The 22,117-nt window shown below is 41.4% G+C and overlaps 1 protein-coding gene across 1 annotated transcript in view; it reads right to left on the bottom strand.

Moving 5' to 3' along the window:
• Window positions 1–22,117, bottom strand: part of LOC121548096 (CUB and sushi domain-containing protein 1-like) — a 442,651-nt gene that overhangs the window by 98,910 nt on the left and 321,624 nt on the right. Inside the window, exons 30-36 of the mRNA XM_045209890.1 lie at window positions 20,244–20,438; window positions 8,804–8,920; window positions 8,247–8,360; window positions 6,817–6,912; window positions 4,981–5,184; window positions 4,041–4,165; window positions 3,515–3,611 (exon numbers count right to left, since the gene is read on the bottom strand). Of these exons, the coding sequence (XP_045065825.1) occupies window positions 3,515–3,611; window positions 4,041–4,165; window positions 4,981–5,184; window positions 6,817–6,912; window positions 8,247–8,360; window positions 8,804–8,920; window positions 20,244–20,438 (948 nt within the window). The remainder of the gene's footprint in view (window positions 1–3,514; window positions 3,612–4,040; window positions 4,166–4,980; window positions 5,185–6,816; window positions 6,913–8,246; window positions 8,361–8,803; window positions 8,921–20,243; window positions 20,439–22,117) is intronic.

Here is a 22,117-nt window from a genome sequence, read left to right as displayed (position 1 = left end):
ACTATTAGTCTACACCTGTTGTTTATGAAGTGACAAATACAACTTGATTTGATCTTTGGAGTCCTATAAAATGTATTTCAGATTGTGGCTTTAATTACTTTTGTCGTGAATACTTACATTTGAAGTATGATTAATTTGTGATCGATGGAAATATTTCCATCGATCACAAATGAATCATGCTTCAAATGTAAGTATTCATGGCAAAAGTAAATAAAGCCACAATCTGAAATCAATTTTCCAGCCAAGGAATACCAAACTATGCAACAACAGCAGCTACAGTAAGTTAACTTTTTCAACAAATATCACATTTACCGTTTTCTCAACAGCATATACTCCTCATTTGCACACTCTACTGTTAATAGTGGTAATAGGGGATAGTGGTAAACAAAAAAGATAAGCCTCATTCAATTGTAATTTAATTGGTATTTGATGAAGTGTGATTAATCCTGTATGATACATCATGCAAAAAGGAGGGAGACAGAGAACACAAAGCATTTCCGACAGTTTAATTAAGAGAATTATCCTAATAGATTTGTTACTAAAAGAAGAATAAAAAGACTGATTGTAATGGTGAGGATGTCAAGGATGTAAAGGCGGACCACACAACGATGAAGGGGAAACCGTGCATCTTAACGTGCCACCGCACACCATACGTCCTTCACCCCTCCCCTCTTTCTTATTCCCTCCTAATGTCACTGATTGCTGATTTGGAGACATTTCACCAATGTTAAAGATGACTCAGTGCCTGTGCCATTTGGACAACCCAGCTCAAAATGGAGGCAAATAACCATTGTATTTTCCTTTAGGGTCAATGAGTAATACACAACCATCACCTAGTGTTCTCTGACATAATTATTTATTTCTTCACTAGATGGCTTAGACAACCTTTTTTTTGTTGCATTTAAAGCCTTGGCTTAGAGGAGTGAAGCGGCGGTGAACCAATACATTCAGAATGATATCTTAGCATAGACATTTTGCCTTAAAGCCACATGACTCCCTAGTTGCCTGACCTTTTCTAAGCCTGTTGTTATGACACTAGCTGAGTTCATTACAGGCTTGTAGAAGGCATTGCTCGGGGCATGGCCACACGTATCTCCATTGGGAGGCACAAAAAAGGTTAATCCCCCTTTCCCGCTGCAGGAGATTCCCTCCTGCTGGAGAGACCATGGTAATCAAATCAAATCAAATGTTATTCGTCACATGCTTCGTAAACAACAGGTGTAGACTAACAGTGAAACACATACTTACGGGCCCTTCCCAATGATGCAGAGAGAAAGAAAACAGTGAAATAATAGAAAAGTAAAACACGTAATAATAAAAGTAATAATAAATACACAATGAGTAATGATAACTTGGCTATATACACGGGGTACCAGTATCGAGTCGGTGTGCAGGGGTACGAGGTAATTGAGGTAGATATGTACATATAACTAGGAATAAAGTGACTAGGCAACAGGATAGATAATAAATAGTAGCAGCAGCGTATGTGATGAGTCAAAAGAAGTTAGTGCAGAAAGGGTCAATGCAGATAGTCCGGACAGCTATTTGGTTAACTATTTAACTAACTATTTATCCGTCTAATGGCTTGGGGGTAGAAGCTGTTCAGGGTCCTTGGTGCATCGGTACCGCTTGCCTTGTGGTAGCAGAGAAAAGAGCCTGTGACTTGGGTGGCTGGATTCTTTGACAATTTTTAGGGCCTTCCTCTGACACCGCCTGGTATAGAGGTCCTGGATGGCAGGGAGCTCGGCCCAAGTGATGTACTGGGCTGTACGCACTATCCTCTGTAGCGCCTTGCGGTCGGATGCCGAGCAGTTTCCATACCAAGCGGTGATGCAGCCAGTCAAGATGCTCTCAATGGTGCAGCTGTAGAGTTTTTTGAGGATCTGAGGGCCTATGCCAAATCTTTTCAGCCACCTGAGGGAGAAGAGGCGTTGCCATGGCCTCTTCACGACTGTGTTGGTGTGTGTAACAGATGTGTCCATTCTCACATCTTTATTTTGTAACATAAAGGATGTGTAGTTTTGACCCACAGGAGGACATCCTAAAATACCACAGATGGGAAGGCTTGACAACATAACCTGCCACGGAAATCCCCCACAGTTTAACACTCCCACACAGCTAACACCTATCAGTTGGCATTTAGCATAATCAGGTTATATAAAGGAGGACAGACGCAAGTTAAGACACCCTCCACCCACTGATGCACCCAATGATTTATATATACATTAGATGGCTGACAGGGGCGCTGTTTTGAAGTCGCCGCGCCTCCATCTTGGCACTCCCCCAACATTGTAGAACATATTTTGGAAGCTATAGAAATGCATTTATTAACGTCTACATTTGTTTTTGCCAGCTTTATTCTATTACAGACACCTTAATGCATACGTTTACATTATATTATGTGAGCTAAACATAAATATATACCAAAAAAACATTTTCCTTAAAGAATGCTTTTTAGAAAGTACTAATGTTACTGTCCCCACTACAACTACAACAATACATACATCCATGTCAAAATCCCTGCTGCAGTGTGCGCAAACCTGGTCTAGACCTACAGGAAACGTATGATCTCTGTAATTGCAAACAAAGGTTTCTGTACCAAATATTAAGTTCTGCTTTTCTGATGTATCAAATACTTATGTCATGCAATAAAATGCAAATTAATTACTTAAAAATCATACAATGTGATTATCTGGATTTTTGTTTTAGATTCCGTCTCTCACAGTTGAAGTGTACCTATGATAAAAATTACAGACCTCTACATGCTTTGTAAGTAGGAAAACCTGCAAAATCGGCAGTGTATCAAATACTTGTTCTCCCCACTGTACATCCATGTCATTTTGTTCTTGAAACATTGAATTGAAATCCTGCAGAATTCCATTAATTCCTATGGAGGAGTTACCACATGTCCCCAATGTACATGTCTGTCGGTACCTTCTTCTCCAACTGACCTTGCTTACTGACTAATTTAAAATGATGTACACATACTGGAAGTTATGACCTAATGGATCTACTCAAGATTGATAAACCCACACATTTGTCATACAGGGGAAGCGATGGAATGTGCCCATACGTATCACTGATCATGCCTAATGCAGCCATAGCATTCAACATCTTCATTAGATAGCAGACACAGCTGTTCAGTTGCGGAAATGCTGTTACTAGGATTAACTGGGAGGCAACGAAGGCCAAGATGGCTGCCAACTGGATCTCAAAAGGTCTCTGGAGCTAATACTGTGAGTCATCCAACATGGCGATAGAGACTTTGGTCTGCTGTGTAAAAGATGGCAGAGAAAAGTATTGGACCCATGATCAATGTTCAGTCCCCTAGAAAAATTACGGAACATAACATGAGTGGGTTTCATTTTTATTGTAGTCTTCAAAATAATAGGCCTGTAAGAATTCTGTAAAACACACAAAACCTAATTCGCAATAAGTATTATATTGCACACAGATATGATCTCTCAAGGGGAAACGTGTGGTTCCATACATGATTAAGTAATCCAATTCCCACCTGAAAAGCTTCCAAGTTTAGGAGCTGTCATGTCCCCTCCATCATAGATTTCCAAGGAATCCCAATTATGCTCGGTGGCGAAGCTCATTACTTGAATCTGCAAAATAAAAAAATAAGTAAATAGAGTGACAAAAATAATGTACATGCCATCTCTCTTAAAGGACAAGTATTTTTAATGGTTAGATGAGATACTTGGTGTTTGTTATTGAGGGAAGCTTTCTTTCCTGCTACAGACTTAGAAACAGGTTTTATACTGTGCTTTTGTAAGAACTATTTAAAAAAACGAGTTGTTAGGGCACGATCAACAGCAATAAGACTGCAGCTGTTTTTTATGTGCTTTAAAACTACTTCTGCTGGCAGCGGGTCTAATTTAAACCGTCTGATTTTCTTTTCTTCTCAGTAGGACGACTGTCGGTTAAAATGTGCTACAGCCTGTCACTCAAAAATACATCTTTCCCTCTCTTCTCTGTCTGTCGGTGTAGCTTATTGCTTTTGATGAGTTCAGACCTGCCCCCTTTGTACTTGCCTGAATCCCAGCGCCTTCAGTGACAATGATTTTCCACACGCAGTTCAAGCTGTTCCCATAGGGCTCTGGGAATCCGGGGGAGAGGATGGTGCCTCTTCTCTCTGTCAGATTACCGCTGCATGGAACTGGGGAGTGAAACAGAGGGGAAATTAGAGTCACACTGAATGGGGCACATGCCAGGTTCCTGTAGCCATGGTGAGTCAAGACACAGAGGGGAAATTTGACATAAGTCATTAAAGCAATAAGGCCAGAGGAGGTGTGGTATATGGCCAATATACACAGATAAGGGCTGTTCTTATGCACGACGCAACACGGAGTGCCTGGATATAGCCCTTAGCCGTGGTATATTGGCCATATACCACAAACGCCCGAGGTGCCTTATTGCTATTATAAACTGGTTACCAATGTAATTAGAGCAGTAAAACATTTTTTTTGTCATACCCGTGGTATATGGTCTGATATACCACAGCTGTCAGCCAATCAGCATTCAGGGCTCGAACCATCCAGTTTATAATTCTATATAGAACATTATTGTGACTAAAGAATCATCTCACTTCCCAATATCGTGGTATGTGTGTGGTGTTTATGGTAACTTACCAATGTAAAAAAGGATGACATATCTATTAGATGTTCTACTCACAGTATGTTCTTAAAGGGCAATTCCACCACATTTCAACCTCATATTCATTATCTCAGCACCATACCAATGTCTACATATGTAAAAACGGTGCATTCCTACGTTTTGTCGTAAAACATATCTAAAGTAAAAACGTTGATTTTAACGGCAGATCGTGGAAATGCGCTGTTTTCACATATGTAGACTCCAGTATGGTGCTGTTGAAAATATCAGGTTAAAAAGTGGTGGAGTTTCCATTTTACAAAAACATTTATCCATCTTTAAATCAATCTCCACAAATGTGACTGATTTGAGGAGGCTTACCAGCACAAGCGGGCACAGTATCATTCCACTGGGCTAGCGCATTGGGGACCACATTGCATTTGATGGCTTTGGATCCCTGTAGCAGATACCCAGGGTTGCACTCAAAGCGAACAACGGAGCCAGCGGAGAACTCGGACCCAATCCGTCTACCGTAGCGCGGCTCTGGGACAGAGCTGCACTGCGTGTCACTGGTGCGAGGAACAGCTACAAAGAAAAGAGTACCCAGTGTTTTTAACACCTAGATGGGTTAACACTTCGCCTAAAGCTCACAGGAAAATTGCAATACAATGTGGTAGGAATATATGATTTGTCATTATGGACATATGAGACCTTTAGAATGATCTCAATGTATCATCAGCCATACTAGTGGCTAATGCATGCTGAAGTGAAACACTTTGTTATTCAACCATGAACCCTCTCAGGACACCAAGGCATGGAAGATGACAATGAAACCCCATATATATATATATGACTGGGAACAACCTGTACTACAGTCCATCAAAACATGATGTACCACTGCATGCATGCCCTTGTCCCCTGTTCTCTGACAGACGTGAATGTTTTTCACATGGGAATGTTTTTTCACATGTGAAACTACATATCCGATTTTCACGTGAAAGTTTTTAACACAGGAAGCCGCAAATTTCACATGTGAAACTGCAATTCACATGTTAGGTGAAAACATGTTATTCTCCTCACATGTGAAAAGGTGGTGTTAACATGTGAACTCTAAATGTAATACATGTGAAAATATAGTTTTCACGTGTGAAATTTAAGCTCAACAAAATGTGTTTTTCCCATGTGAAACTGCAGATTTCATATGTGTGGTTTTTTTGGGGGGTGGGTAAGGGTTCAAATACTATTATATCTCTGTAGTATACCTTGGTGCAATATGGAGGCCTTTACTGTTGGGCTGGGAGGGATTGTGTCTGATATTTCTAGATCTGTACCAGAGCGGATGAATGCTCTGCAATCTTGGATACCTCCAAGTACCAAACAAACTAGCCTAACTGTCAGGGAGTATTTTAAAAACCCTTCCATCCCCACAGTCTGGTAAACACTGTACTGTATGTGTGCTCAACTTCCTTCATGAAAGATCACGATTTGAGATGATCCATTTTTACAAGGCAGCTGACAGTAAAAATTCATGTAATTCACACAGATTATTTATAACAATTTTGACAGAGAGAGAAAATGCTTGATGTGTCCTGAGGTGAGCTATTATCTACATGAGAGAGAACCTTTAAATGACACTAAAATAAAGCAGACATGACACCTCGATGATAAAAGCCAAAGGCATCATTGGATTTAAGGAATCCGAAAGGATTGAGTTAAGAAAGAAATAAGACAAATCATACTCTGCCATCCTGGAAACGTTTTATAAAACATGTGGGTTTATATTTTATATATTCATGTGTGACATTTTATATTGATTATGCAAGAGAGAGAGAGAGTCCTTAAATATTGGATATGACACTTTCAACATACTGTTCTATACTGTCTCTGTATGAGCTCTTCTGCTCATTGCCTACTAATACAGCTAGAAATCCCTTTTACCATGACATGCCTTGCGCAGGTATAATGATTAGAGTACTGGCACCCTAGGCTCCCATGGGGCCAGAGAGATACCGGCAACCCCCTGAACAGCCTGACAACCATAACATGGATAGATAAGACCCTCTGGTGCCTGGGGAGGGAGGGCTTCAGGAGGCCTCCAGGACCCTCAGAAACACACCTACTGCCACAGGGGTAAGAACAGTGAGGAAGGGCCATGCATGTGACCCGAGTGCGTATATATTCCAACATATTACCTGTTCATACAGTATGTAAACATACCTTGGTAAACAAAGTGGAAACCCCTGGCGGAAGGACCATTCTTTGCAGTGAATCGTACCATAATTTGGTTTGATGTCGCCAGGGGCAAGGTCTCTCCTGCAAAAAAAGGATGAATAGCTTTTTTTTTTAACACACACAATATGCTGACTCACAGTGTTAACCCTCTGAAGCCAACATCCCCACCTTCTTGTGTGCTATACAGAACATACCTAGGCTGCATGATGAATTGCTTCTTACAAATATACTAGCTCCCCATTCAAAAGCTTGATGGGTAAATAGCATGCTGTTGGCAGAATATGGTCTATGCAGTAGAGGACTCTCTTAATGATAAGGAGAAGAACAACAAAGTCTTATCAATAATGAGAATGTTGGACAAGCAACCAACTTTGTATAGGCTACATATTTGTAGGCCTGAGTCTTGTAAAACGTAATCAGCCGTGACGATGAAAGCATGGTAGGGAGGGCCTTCTTGACGGCGCGAACCTATTGAAAGCCATGATATTTGAAAGCCTATAATTAGTTCGAGTAGCTTATTGTGGATGTGGCTAATGTAGGTTGCTAATCAGCCTCCATTAAGGTGAACGCAGCCAATGCATTATGATCTAATGTATCATTATAATTCAAATGTCACCATGAATAGACAGGGAAAACACATCAAGTTACTTGATGACAGAAACTCTCAATTAACATTGCAAAGGAATAGTGTACAGAAAAGATTAGTATAGGCATCTTGGACAAATGTCAGAGGTAATTCATGTGTTATCTAATTCAGTATAACCGTTCCATTTTAATTTTCTATAGCACATTACATACTGCATTACCAAATGGTGAAATCCAACGTTTTCAAAGACAAAGTAAAATCAAACGATCATCATCTCCCTTGGGAATGTATTGTTGCTCTGCCGAATAACACACATCTGAATATTACAAGGTCCCATAGAAACAGTTTATATCCAATGGCCTTCATCAATCCTCAGAAGAATGTAAAGTTGAGGCTGATTTCTGTTCTGAAATATAATTACCTTCCTCTGTTAATACCAGCGATAAATCAGATGAGGACAGCTGTTGAATTTCCGTATTTTATTTGGTGGCTTGAAAGAATAAAAAATACTGAGAGAGTGGCCTAAGGACTGAAACCATGTCTTTAGATCTTCATAATCATTGAAGCATTGCTTATTTCGGATATGGCTGTCCTTCCTGCTCTCGCATGGATGTCATGTCGCAATATTAATTACTGAAATGAAAACATTTTGAATGAGACAGTAACCAAGTGCCAACAGCAGTTATTAATACAGGGATCACGCTGAGACCTTTTTGTATTAACACCTCTTGTCTTCCCCAACAACATCCACATGTGCGTGTGTGTTTTCCATTGGTTTTGTTCATTTAAAAGCTACAAACAGTGGAAAGAATGGAAAGCTATTACTTACCTGAATGAGACCCAGCGAGGGAGCTTAGCAGCCTGGCATTCTGATTGGCCCCATCAAATAGTTCCACTGAGTCATTCATTGCTGTCTGAAAGTAGGCAAACTGCCCAAACACCACTGAGGAGACAAAATGGTGACATCATATACGTTACCTCAGTATGTAAAACGTTGCAACAAAACAATCCTATCCACAAATGGTTAACCAAGTGTTTAAAATGTCTCTTGTCGACAATGACACAAGGCTAGCGTGCTAACTACCCAGGTCTCAGGGTGGGTGATGTCACCACACAACAGGCTAGCCAACAAGAAAGCATGACTTGTATGAGGTCAAACAAGAACCATGGATGACTCTAGCATACCTTGATCCATGATTCAGCACTTCATGACTGAACTATGCTTTGTATAAGTCTGGGAGACTAACTTAAGGTACACACTTTCCACAATGATAATATCTGAAAATGATGGTAAATCCTCCATTGGACTGTAGGCAGCTAAATCAGAGGTTTGAAACGAGTCAGATTAAGTCTAAGTGCTGCTTTAATAATGTTGATTAACCTTACCAAATTCTCCAGAGACAGTAATGTAGTAGGAACAGGTTTGACCAGTGGTGTAGTTGTGGGGGAAGTTAGGAGAGAGCACCACGCCTTCAGATGCAGCATAATGACCACCACAAGGAGCTGAAAAACACACCCAAACAACCTCTGTGTTACTCAATTCCCAGAGACAATAATCATGAAAGGACAAGCACCATGTAACTGTAAGTCGCTCTGGATAAGAGCGTCTGCTAAATGACTAAAATGTAAAATGTAAATGTATACGCATGGGAGAAAAGTCAGTGCACTAGCTGCGAGCTGTTCTGTTGGAAGAAAGATGTGCTGTGCGTTCTCTTAACATCTGGAGCGTCATTCGACATTCACAGCAGCTCAATAATAAAGGTTCAAAATAACTCAACCCACAACTTGTTTTGTTACATAGGCCTAAGTCAATAACATTGGTGAAATGTGGCATTTGAATGAAACAAAACAAAAAACAGTTCCATGTTTTTAACTTTGTCTTTGTTGTTTTTAGTCCCTTCTGAAAAGAACCGGTACAACCTGTTAAATGATGTCTGCTGGGACCTTTTTCAGCAACCCAACTAACAAAAAAAACATGTTTATCAGAGGCAAAACATATTGATCTAAACTCACTGTACAAAATACAAACACAGTTTCAGACCAACATTAAAGGTTAACATGATTAAGATTCCATAAATCCCTGTGTTTATGTGGCTCTTAAGCATGTGTACAGTAAGTCCTTAATATGGCCTGCAATGGGTCCAGAGGTGAAATATACTGATGTCAATGGCTCCATGGACACACGTGGCTTCACTTGAAGGACATAGCATGAGGGCCATGCATGAAGGGTAAAATAAAATAATCGAGGGTCCCCACCTTTAAAATGTAAGGTCAATGAAAACAGAACACAAAAGGAGGAAATCTGTCAATGTCAAGATTCTATTATCATACTGTACATGGGCCCCTGGACTAGTAGTGTACTGCCCCTACTAACTACTTTGAGAAACTCTGAATAAATACTGGCAAAGGGAGAAAAAATGACTGAAAACACAACATTAGGGGGCAGCGAGCTCTGGTCCTCTTCTGTTCTCCCTGACCCTAAAATCACTAGTTAACCCTTCTTCTAATTTCCTTTCATAGTATTATTACTTGCTGTACTCCCTTCAGAAAATGTCAACGCCCCAATCGCTTGATATCCTCATGTGTTCTTCCGGCACCTGCCTTGTTCCTTCCTCCCCCTTTGTCCTTGCTACAATGATCATCGATTGAGATTCCTGTCACATCTCCAGCACCCTAAGGCTCCCAGGGCATCACTCCCCCAGGTCTGTTCCTTCATCTGCCCACAATACCTTGCTCCACCAGGTCTGCTCCTTCATGCCCACAATACCTTGTGGAGCTTATAAACCTGGTGTCAGGATGCAGCTGCGGCTCATGGTCCTCTGCTTATCAAACTCCTTCCCCATACCTTTGATCACATCACCCTCGCCTCATACTTTCTATGGGAAGACAGAGTTTCTGCTGTAAAAAAAAATCATTAAACACCCCTGGAGTGAGAGATTTAGTTAAAGGTCCAATGCAGCCATTTTTATGTCAATATCAAATCATTTCTGGGTAACAAGGGATCGTTTCGGGATTTTGGCAATGAGGCCCTTTATCTACTTCCCCAGAGTCAGGATATAATTTGTATGTCTCTATGTCCAGTAAGAAGGAAGTTAGAGGTAGTTTAGTGAGCCAATGCTAGCTAGTCATTGCGACTTCCTGTCATTGCGCTAACGCTAGTTGCACTAGCGCCAGTTAGGAATTGCGCTAGTGCTAGTTAGCAACTTCCTTCAAACTGCATGCAGAGACATGCACAAGTTCATCTGACCTTGGGGAAGTAGATAAAGGGCCTCGTTTCCAAAATCCCAAAGTATCCCTTTGAGTACCATACTTCAATTAAAGTGGTCAAAAAGAAACAAAAATAGCTTCTTAGCAAAGAGCAATTTCTCAAGCAATAATTTTGCTAGGAATGTCAGAGTGGTCTCGGGAAGGGAAAACTGAAAACTAGATGTTATTGGCAGAGAGGTTTAAAAACTCTCTCTTATTGGTCTATTAACTAAAATTCCATCCCACCAAAACAGGCTGAAATTTCAACCGGTCTTTTCAAACAGCTCCTACACTAAAAGGGCGACATCATCATTTTCACAGTATTATTCCAACCTCATAGTGTGGAAATATATATACAACTCAGGAAAATCGAGTTTTTTACTACACTGGGCCTTTAACACAGATCCCGTCAGTAAAATTGGGTTTGTTTCCCACGGGGGGCCAGTATGAAAATATATGCACTCACTAACTGTAAGTCGCTCTGGATAAGAGCGTCTGCTAAATGACTAAAATGTAAAAATGTAATTCATAAAGAAAGGGTGTCTGATAATTGTTGAACTGTTGGCATTGTAAGCAGTGTCATGTCAGGTGAAAGTGTACTTTCTCTTCTAGGTATCAAATGCTGGATCACTCACTCACTATTTATCATAAGCAATATTGGATTTAATTATTTAGTCTGTCAAGACAGGTTAACAATCTTCATGATACATGAACAAACCAGGGCAATGACATAACCCACTTCTCAAAGATCAGGGATAAGCATTTCACTGTTAGTCTACACCTGTTGTTTACAAAGCATGTGACAAATAACATTTGATTTGACTTGGGGTCAATGTACTCAGCAGACATCTAACTGTGGGTTACCATGGTGATACTGAATATTACAATTTAATATTAAATATGCTGTTGAGATCACTGGTTACTTGAGCATCGGTCAGCCAGTATGAATTATGATGATAGTAGTTAAAAAATGTTACTGTCATGACTAGGTGAGAGTGACAGACAATGACAAGCTTCCAGAAGCTTCCAGATTTTCTGTGCAATATATAGAAATATACTACATTTAAATAGACACTCTTTCCAGAGCGACTTACAGGAGCAATTAGGGTTAAGTACCTTGCTCCAAGGCGCATCGACAGATTTTTCACCTAGTCTGCTCTGGGATTGGAAATAGCGACCTTTCAGTTACTGGCCCAAAACTCTTAACAGGTAGGCTACCTGCCGCCCCAGTGAATAGAAATATGGACAAAAACAAAGAAAAACATATTTTTTTAAATCCACAATTTCAATTTTGTCTCATCGCTGAAACTCCCTAACGGGCTTAGGAGGCGAAGGTCGAGTCATGCGTCCTCCGAAACATGACCCGCCAAACCTCGCTCCTTAACATCCGCCCGCTTAACCCGGAAGCCAGCCGCACCAATGTGTCGGTGGAAACACCACTCAACTGCGATGAGGTCAGCTTGCAGGCGCCTGGCCCACCACAAGGAGTCGCTAGAACGCGATGAGCTAAGTAAAGCCCCCCGGCCAAACCCTCCCCTAACCCGGACGACGCTGGGCTAATTGTGCACTGCCCTATGGGACTCCCGATCACGGCCGGTTGTGATACAGCCTGGGATCGAACCCGGATCTGTAGTGACACCTCTAGCACTGCAATGCAGTTTCTTAGACCGCTGTGCCACTGGGGAGGCCCCCAAGACAAACAAATTAAATGACACTAGACAACATGCTCAAATCAACACCAGATAATACGCCAGCCACTATAGCAGCATGCCAAGATAGTCATCGTCAGACCTTATTTCTAATAATTTTATATGGGAATGTACATAATTTAGCTATTTAAGGACATTCAAACATAGCATCATGTTTATGCATACAGTAATGTAACAGATGCCACAAGCCGCTTAAAACCTAACAGACCGTACAATGTTGGCTGCTATCACGTGCCCGATTTGAATACAGCTCTACACCAATGTAAGCAAGTGTGATTTCCCTTCACTAGTATCATGGAAACAGATGTGTCTGCCACCTGACCTCAACGTCTCATCTAGAGGAGTCAGCCGTGAAAAAACATCCATGTAATACCGCATCAGAGATAATGTGAGAAAGAGAGAGGGAGAATGAAAGCGTGCATGCATGAGACAGATAGTATGAGAGAGAGAAAGAGAGAGAGAGAGAGAGAGAGAGAGAGAGAGAGAGAGAGAGAGAGAGAGAGAGAGAGAGAGAGAGATGAGAGCACAAGTGTAAGAGAGAGAGAAAGAGAAAGAGTTCAGACGTGACCACTGAGGACCATAGTGTGGATAGAGGACCATAGTGTGGATACAGAGGACCATAGTGTGGATAGAGGTCCATAGTGTGGATACAGAGGACCATAGTGGGGATACAGAGGACCATAGTGTGGATAGAGGACCACAGTGTGGATACAGAGGTCCATAGTGTGGATACAGAGGACCATAGTGTGGATACAGAGGACAATAGTGTGGATAGAGGACCATAGTGTGGATAGAGGACCATAGTGTGGATAGAGGACCATAGTGTGGATACAGAGGACCATGGTGTGGATACAGAGGACCATAGTGTGGATAGAGGACCATAGTGTGGATAGAGGACCATAGTGTGGATACAGAGGACCATAGTGTGGATAGAGGACCATAGTGTGGACAGAGAACCATAGTGTGGATAGAGGACCATAGTGTGGATGCATAGGACCAGAGTGTGGATAGAGGACCATAGTGTGGATACAGAGGACCAGAGTGTGGATAGAGGACCATAGTCTGGATACAGAGGACCATTGTGTGGATACAGAGGACCATAGTGTGGATAGAGGACCATAGTCTGGATACAGAGGAACATAGTGTGGATACAGAGGACCATAGCGTGGATACAGCGCTCCATAGTGTGGATACAGAGGACCATAGTGTGGATACAGAGGACCATAGTGTGTGTGGATACAGAGGACCATAGTGTGGATACAGAGGACCATAGTGTGGATACAGAGGACCATAGTGTGGATACAGAGGACCATAGTGTGGATACAGAGGACCATAGTGTGGATACAGAGGACCATAGTGTGGATACAGAGGACCATAGTGTGGATACAGAGGACCATAGTGTGGATACAGAGGACCATAGTGTGGATACAGAGGACCATAGTGTGGATACAGAGGACCATAGTGTGGATACAGCTATTGCATTGTTATGCCCTCAACACAGAAGCACACAGACATGCCTAGATCCAAACAAGCTCTAATGCCTATAGTCTATGCAGTTCATCTGGCGCCGTCGTGGCCGTGTGTCAACAATGCCCGCCTCCGAGGGGCGCCATACCACCGTGCTTTAACCCTATTACACACCTTCTATTTACAGTCATGGAGGATTCCTCATTCAAGAGACAGTCTTTTACTGTAGTTACTATGGAAACGAATAAAAGACCTGTTTGGATGAGAGAAGCTGACAGAGCGAGGGGGGGGGGAAATCCTTTATTATTTAAAGGGATCTCACCCCTTTCTAATTAGTTTTGTCTGAAAGCCCAAGGAAGTGCCTCGGAGTGAATCAGTATTCCAAAAAGCAGCGGAAAATCACAGCCCAGTGAAAAATTTAAAAAGGCTAAAATTTGGTATTCAGTAGATATACTGCAAGTTTTTCATGGGTGCTATTTTCAGAGGGGATTAAAATATAAAAGGGTAGAACATGAAGTAGCTAAATAAAGGTGAAGAGAAGGGTTGTTGGTGTTAAATATAGATGGTATCATGGTTTTGTTTTTGCATTAATATTCCTTTCTGAACATGACAGTTGTTTAAACTGTCAGTAAAGCTGGACCTCCAGAGGCTAACCACCACCCTGAAGCAACAATAACAACACAACACATATCTGATACATTTAAAGTGTTTGCTTTACTTCAATACTGTACCACTTACCTGTATACACTCACGGCTTCTAAAAATGGGGATTCATTGGGTACAGGGAAGTTTTCACTGACAAATATTCCCACCCCCTTCCCCCACAGTCCTTATTAAATACATAACGATTCCTTTCATTAGTCGGGTGATACTGGGGACATTAGTAATCATTTCCCTCAACCGGCAGCAGAATGAGTTTTAACATTCACAGTGAGTCCTCCCTGTCTCACTGTGACTGATCTGCATATAACCCACGTGGCACTCTGGCGTTTCACCGTCACTCAAGAGGCCTTGGCTTGCAGGCACAGCCACAGCCTTTAGAAATGGCTCTTTCTTTTGCTCACTTATGAACACAACCAGCAAATAGCTTTCTTCACCTCTTCATCGTCAGGCAAAAAAAGCTCAATTCAACCACAGACAAGAGGGTTAAACGTGCGTTCTCACAGACTGTACGCTTATGTTCAGGCATGTTGAAAAAGGCTAGGCAACTGATGTACGTTTCCCAGACATCAAACTATGAACTAGCAGCTTACAATGGATTTCCTCAATCAAAATGCTGTTTCATCTAGCCAAAATCTATGACCTTGAACTAATGATTCCAACTATGAAAACTAAATCATTTCCCTTCCTTTCATTGATGTTCTTCAGAACATGGCTTTAGTGTAGCGTATGCACACCCACAATCCTCCTTGAAGGTGACATAAATAACATATTTCTAGGATTAGACATAAACATAACTGACAGACCAAATGGCCCGTGAAACAGAAACAGAAACATCCCCTTAGTTTTCAGAGTGATTTCCAATTGTGCCTGCTGTGTGCTTTTCATTTTAGAAACAGAATAATGTGGAATTCATATCTCCGATCAAATGTTGTGTGTCATTGATGGCAGGCTATATACAACTGTTGAGAAAGGTCATAAGCCAGAATAAGCCATTTAGCTCATTCCTTTCATACATTTTGTCTTATCCAGAGCGACTTACAGGAGCAATTAGGGGTAAGTGCCTTGCTCAAGGGCAACGACAGATTTTTCACCTAGTCGGCTTGTGGAATCAAACCAGCGACCTTTTGGTTACTGGCCCAACGTGCTTAACCGCTAGGCTAGCATTCTCTTTTAAGCCCAGGGTATCGATCAACAAAGGCCATTGTGCCATTCTGGCATTGTTGAGAGGCTTTGTGAATCGCTAACATCATGTCTCACCCTTTACAATCCACATACTTCTCCTTTACGGAGTCTAGGGATTAAAAAGCATGTGCTCGAAAATCCATATGGGACCACACAGAACATAGTTGTTCATTGTCACGGTTAAACAATCTTGATAATGGCAAATTATATATCAATAAGCTCTTAGCAGAAAGACCCTTTTCCATTGAAATGTATGAAAGATTCAATGAGACAAGAGCGAGACTAGAGAACACCTGAAAGTCAATTTAATGATGGAATGGAGAAGCAGACAGTGATCCTGAGGTCCTCAGCTGTACCACGAGTTCAAGCAAACTGTGTCCATGACCAAGCCATAACTCTAATTACGCAATGCTACTGAATCATTCCATTAAGAATGACAAATGGAATGTTTAAGCCACATCCATAATGCACAATGGTCAACAAGGGGAATGCAGCTCATGGTAATAATTCTCTAGCTCTCCGCCAAACCAAAATAAATAAATAAATAATAAAATGGGAAAGGCAAACAGCCAAATATACCATCAGTGTGAGCAAATAAATGATCTGGGAGTGAAGAAATGAAAGCTATACCTCTCTAGGGGCAGAGGCATTTTGGCTCAATCAAAAAGGGTCAACTAATCAACACATGTTGTTTAAAAGCTCAAATCCACTTAGACTGACTTACAGACAGGGGTTAGGAGTGTTAGCAATGTAAAATCATTATACAGTCTTTCCAGGAATTTGCAGGGATATTTTGTGATATTTGCGAGCAAAAATGCTTGATTTTGCTGAGGCAATTCTGACATTTTGCATGGCAATATGTGATGATTTTGTCCAATTTGTCGTGAAAATGCACTGATGAGGGAAAAAGTTTGTTGATGTTTAACTTGATTGAATCGTATTATGCAGTAAATGTGCAGTGATTGGATGAAATTGCGAGACCTCTTTTTATACTGCGGTGGTGGGTCAGTTTTATGCGATACTATTGCGATGATTTGACTGTTTTAAGCAGAAATAATGCAGTGATTGGTCAAATTTGCAAACCCTCGCATAATATATGGTAAATTGTTGGTTTTGCAAAGAAGTCATGCGATCGCAGAATAGCAGAATCCTGGAGGGACTAACTATAGATCCATGGCTTCATTTGTAGTTCCTCTGCTGATTTGTTCTGCAGTCTCCTGTTGCTTCAGCTGTCTATTGGTGCTCAAAACCCTCTCTATTGTTTATTTGAATGCCAGAGTAACTTAATGACATACAATCAGATTCACAAAAGCCCCAAATCTCTTAAAGGAAGGAGCTCAGGTGGATTTTCGCTCATGAGTCTCACACTCCCCGCCCGACAAGATCTGACACTTGGGTGAAAATTGGTTTTAAAAATTTGAAGCTAGCTAATCTTGCTTATGTTTCCTTGAAAATAGCTTATTATCTAAAAATGATCAGCTTTATGCATACATCTAGAAATTTGAATTGAAAACAACATAATTCCATGTTCATCATGTCGAACAGAACACTTTGGTGTGTGTCTCTCATATCCAAGTCATGTCTCCAGTGGCCATGCTGCTATAAGGTAGAGGCTCAGAGTGTGAAGTGGCAGGGTGGAGGCATAGAGACAATGTGGCAGCAACTACACAGCCACCTGTCTGAGTTTCTGTGTCTCCTCAGAGACGCACAGACATGAAGGAGAGAGAGAGAGGGGGGGGGGGGAGAGGGAGTGTGAAAGGACGAGTGAGTGGCAGTTGTCACCGCCCAAGCTCTCACAACTGTCAATAAACTGATAGAAAGTTCAGCCGTGGTCTTTAAAAAACCCATACTCCAAAAACAAAAAGGGGTCCACAAAACCTTTCGGTGAAACCAGTAAAAATGGCTTGATATTAGCCTTGATTGATAGTGCCGATGATGGTTAGCCTCGCAAGCCGCCTGATCTCACAAGCTTACATGAATGGTTCTCTCCCACAGAGCGGTAATCAGTCTGGTAATTAAGAGGCTAGATGAGGGTACCAAGACAAATCAATTAGGAGATGATTGTGGACTAAAGGAAAAAAAGAGGACTGAGTACACCCCCATTCTCATCGACGGGGCTGTAGTGGAACAGGTTGAGAGCTTCAAGTTCCTTGGTGTCCACATCACCAACAAACTAACATGGTCCAAACACACCAAGACAGTCGTAAAGAGGGCACGACAAAGCCTTTTCCCCCTCAGGAGACTGAAAAGATTTGGCATGGGTCCTCAGATCCTCAAATGTTCTACAGCTGCACCATCGAGAGCATCCTGACTGGTTGCATCACCGCCTGGTATGGCAACTGCTCGGCCTCCGACCGCAAGGCACTATAGAGGGTAGTGCGTACGGCCCAGTACATCACTGGGGCCAAGCTTCCTGCCATCCAGGACCTCTATACCAGGCGGTGTCAGAGGAAGGCCCTAAAAATTGTCATAGACTGTTCTCTCTGCTACCGCACGGCAAGCGGTACTGGAGCACCAAGTCTAGGTCCAAAAGGCTTCTTAACAGCTTCTACCCCCAACCCATAAGACTCCTGAACAGCTAATCATGGCTACCCAGACTATTTGCATTGCCCCCCCACCCCACCCCCTCCCCCTCTTTTACGCTGCTGCTACTCTGTTTATTATCTATGCATAGTCACTTTAACTCTACCCACATGTCATATTACCTCAATTACCTCGACTAACCGGTGCCCCACACATTGACTCTGTACCGGTACCCCCTGTATATAGCCTCCCTACTGTTACTGCTGCTCTTTAATTATTTGCTATTTTTATTTTTTACTAATCAATTTTTTTCTTAAAACTGCATTGTTGGTTAAGGGCTTGTAAGTAAGCATTTCACTATAAGGTGAACACCTACACCTGTTGTATTCGGCGCATGTGGCAAATAATTATCCAGTCACATTCCTTTCCTGTTGGGTATGGCTGTGGATAGTTGGGTGATAGAATCACCCCAGCAGGGCCTGTCACGTTGCCACCGCAGGTAGCTATCACATCAAGGAGAGTGAGGGCAACACACAGGTTTTAATACGACTTGTCTCCATCACATTAACTGTTTATGTTGATTGAAGTGACAAAACAGGCCACCACGCATAGACGTTCAGTGACAAACAGTAGCGATGGAATTCCTACCTGCCACTGTCATTCAGAAAGGTTATTAGCATCTTTGCTTCTATATTTTTACCATTGTGTGAGGCTTGTTTGAATGTCAATTCAAGTGTGTGCTAAGTAAAATAAGACTCCGTTTGAGTTCCAATCCTGTCAATCACGTACTTGTTTGTAAGCAGTATGAAAAATGTATGCACTCACTAGCTGTAAGTTGCTCTGGATAAGAGCGTCTGCTAAATGACTAAAATGTGAAATGTAAGAGCAACATTTTTCTAATCTTAGTAATCTTCCACCATTACAAATGATTCTGGCTATAAATGGCCTTCCATCAAACAATTATTAGTGGTGTGGTAAACATGCCAAAAGACTAGAAGTGACAAAGCACACTGTCTGACAAAGGATTGGTTGACAATGGCTGAAAATGCCAATTACATTTCAGTTACTGATGAATCATTCTTCACAGGGGGATTCACACTCTACTGAGACATGGTTTACATTCCTAATGTTACGTTTCATTCTTTCTAATAATAAACATGTCACTCATTCAACATAAAGTAATTAAGCAGACACAAATGAGTGGTGGTTCATAAAACACTGTCTACGTGTATTTTCAGATACCACAAATCCTTCAATGAAAACAACGCAGTGGCCTAGCATACACATCCCAAATCGCCTTCTTGCAGTGGAATAATCATAAAGGGAACATCTACCTATTGTACAAAGCCTTTGTTGACATCAAGCCATGAAGAGAAATAACAGTGAAGTCATTTCTCCATTACTGTGGAGGTCAAAGCAACATACCTATACAGGTAGGAGGGTCTGGCTGCCAGTAGAACCTGTTGTTGAGCTGTACACAGGTGATCTTGTCCAGGCCCTGGACCTGGTAACCTGGGTCACACTGGAAGGTGATGGTGTCCTCAGGCTCCCGACTATCCCCGTAACGTGTCCCGTTCTGGGGTGTCCCACCCCATCCCCACCCCCTCTTTTACGCTGCTGCTACTCTCTGATTATTATCTATGCATAGTCACTTTAACTCTACCCACATGTACATATTACCTCAATTACCTTGACTAACCGGTGCCCCCGCACATTGACTCTGTACCGGTACCCCCTGTATATAGCCTCCCTACTGTTATTTTATTTTACTGCTGCTCTTTAATTATTTGCTATTTATATTTTTTACTCAACACTTTTTTTTTCTTTTCTTAAAACTGCATTGTTGGTTAAGGGCTTGTCAGTAAGCATTTCACTGTAAGGTTTACACCTGTAGTATTCGGTGCATGTGGCAAATATAATTTGATTTGACTTGATTTAGACTTAAAGGGAGGACAACAAGAACACAAGGTACTCTATCTGTGATAAGCTGTTGGGAATCAGATTTTATAACCGTAGGTAAACTGAAAACCTCTTACCTTTACACGTTGGTAGGACCTTGTCCCATATAGGTTTTCCATCCGGACCGAAAACGCATGTGACTGTGGCTGGTCCAACAGCAGTATAACCTGAGTTACATTGATAGGTCACCGTGGAGCCCAGTTTGTAGTCCATACCCACGCGACTGCCGTTCATGATATTTCCAGGGTCAAAGCATGCCTCCCTGGGTTTCTCTGTGGAGTAGAGAACGTACACAAGCTTAAAATAAAGTACCGTGCAGGACAATAGACCTTGAGCAGAGAGACTTGATTTCAATACAACACCAAGGAGGAAAATGTCAAACCAAAATGATTTTTGCTAAAGCATTGCAACTTATCCATAAATGCAAAAGAAATTCAGCAGTTGAAAAGCCCAGATATCATGAACAGGCAGGGTATGGTATCCTGGGTTACTGGGTGCATTCAATGAAATCAAATCAAATTTTATTGGTCACATACACATATTTAGCAGATGTTATTGCGGGTGTAGCGATACGCTTGTGTTCCTAGCTCCAACAGTGCAGAAGTATCTAACAATTCACAACAATACACACAAATCTAAAAGTAAAAGAATGGAATTAAGAAATATATAACTGTATGAACATTCCAGGGATTCTCAGAAGCCGCTACTGATGTGTCTCTATGGTGAACCTTCATGTAGGAGGCAGAACACAGGGAGAGGAGAGTACAAAAGAGCAGGTAGAGTTGCTCCAAAGAATCCTCAATAGTAAAGACCAGCACAAGGTAAGCATGTGGGTCTGTAGGAAATAGGGGGGCAGCTAGTGTCCTTATGGGAACAGACACTCGGAGAACGACAGTTGGAAAAAGCTCTGGAGGTGGTGCTTGTATACACTGCCAAACAAGATGACAGCTAACAGCCCACTTCTCTCTGCTGCCTTGTGCTTTGGGGAGCAGTGAAAGTAGGAGGGTAGCGGTGGGAGATTTTATCACTGAAATTGCCATAGTGCATCACAATTTTATCCGCATTCCAATACCCAGAGAGGGAAAATGCTTCTCAACACACAAGGCCAAAGTATACATGCCAATGCCCATAACCTAAAGCTACATTTTGACATGGATTTATGAATACATTAGAAATAAAGCAGTAGAAAACATCATTAAAAATATATGAAGTATATTACAGTAATAAGTATGAAACCAGAAATGGTAATTCCATTATTTTAACCCGCTCTTATCAACATTTAAATGACCTTAGTTAATGGTGCATGGATGGGGGAAAAAACTATGAATATAGGAGATTGATTTACAGAAAAAATAAGTACAGATTATATTTTCAATTAGAGAGAAGAAACATTTGAGTGCTTTTAGCCTCGGGATATGACACATCTTACCGAGTTCCCATGGAAGGTAATTAACTGCTTTTATTGACAAAAGCACAGTGAAATACATGACCAACAAAACAAAACAACAAATTATGTTATTGATTGGTTTGAATAAATCTTCCAAGAAGAACGAGAGGTTGAAAGGGCAAAATACTATACACATCTGTGTTCATGTGTTTTGTGACTTTCATTGATTTGCCGTAACAAATCAAACCAATTATCCAGTTGATCTAGTTCTATCATCAATGCCTTCAATCAAAAGGCATTTAATAAAAAGAAGTAGGTTCGAATACATACTGTTGTTCAGATACTGCATAGCTCTCTGTAGACAACAGACAAAATAAGGACAGCTAGCTGACAGGAAGAAAAACATGCAATAAGGCTTATTATGAAAAAAGATAGTCTATAAAATATATTCTCCAGTTCCTGGAAATCTTTCATCTTAGAAATCTATATCTGTTGAAAACATTTTTTATAGAGACATCAACCTTACGATATGGCCAATGCTATACACTTTCAAAGAAACCTAGG

Source organism: Coregonus clupeaformis, chromosome 31 (genome assembly GCF_020615455.1).
Source record: "Coregonus clupeaformis isolate EN_2021a chromosome 31, ASM2061545v1, whole genome shotgun sequence".
NCBI lineage: Eukaryota > Metazoa > Chordata > Actinopteri > Salmoniformes > Salmonidae > Coregonus > Coregonus clupeaformis.
The sequence above is the reverse complement of the archived record's forward strand: the minus strand, read 5'-3'. Positions and strand labels throughout refer to the sequence as shown.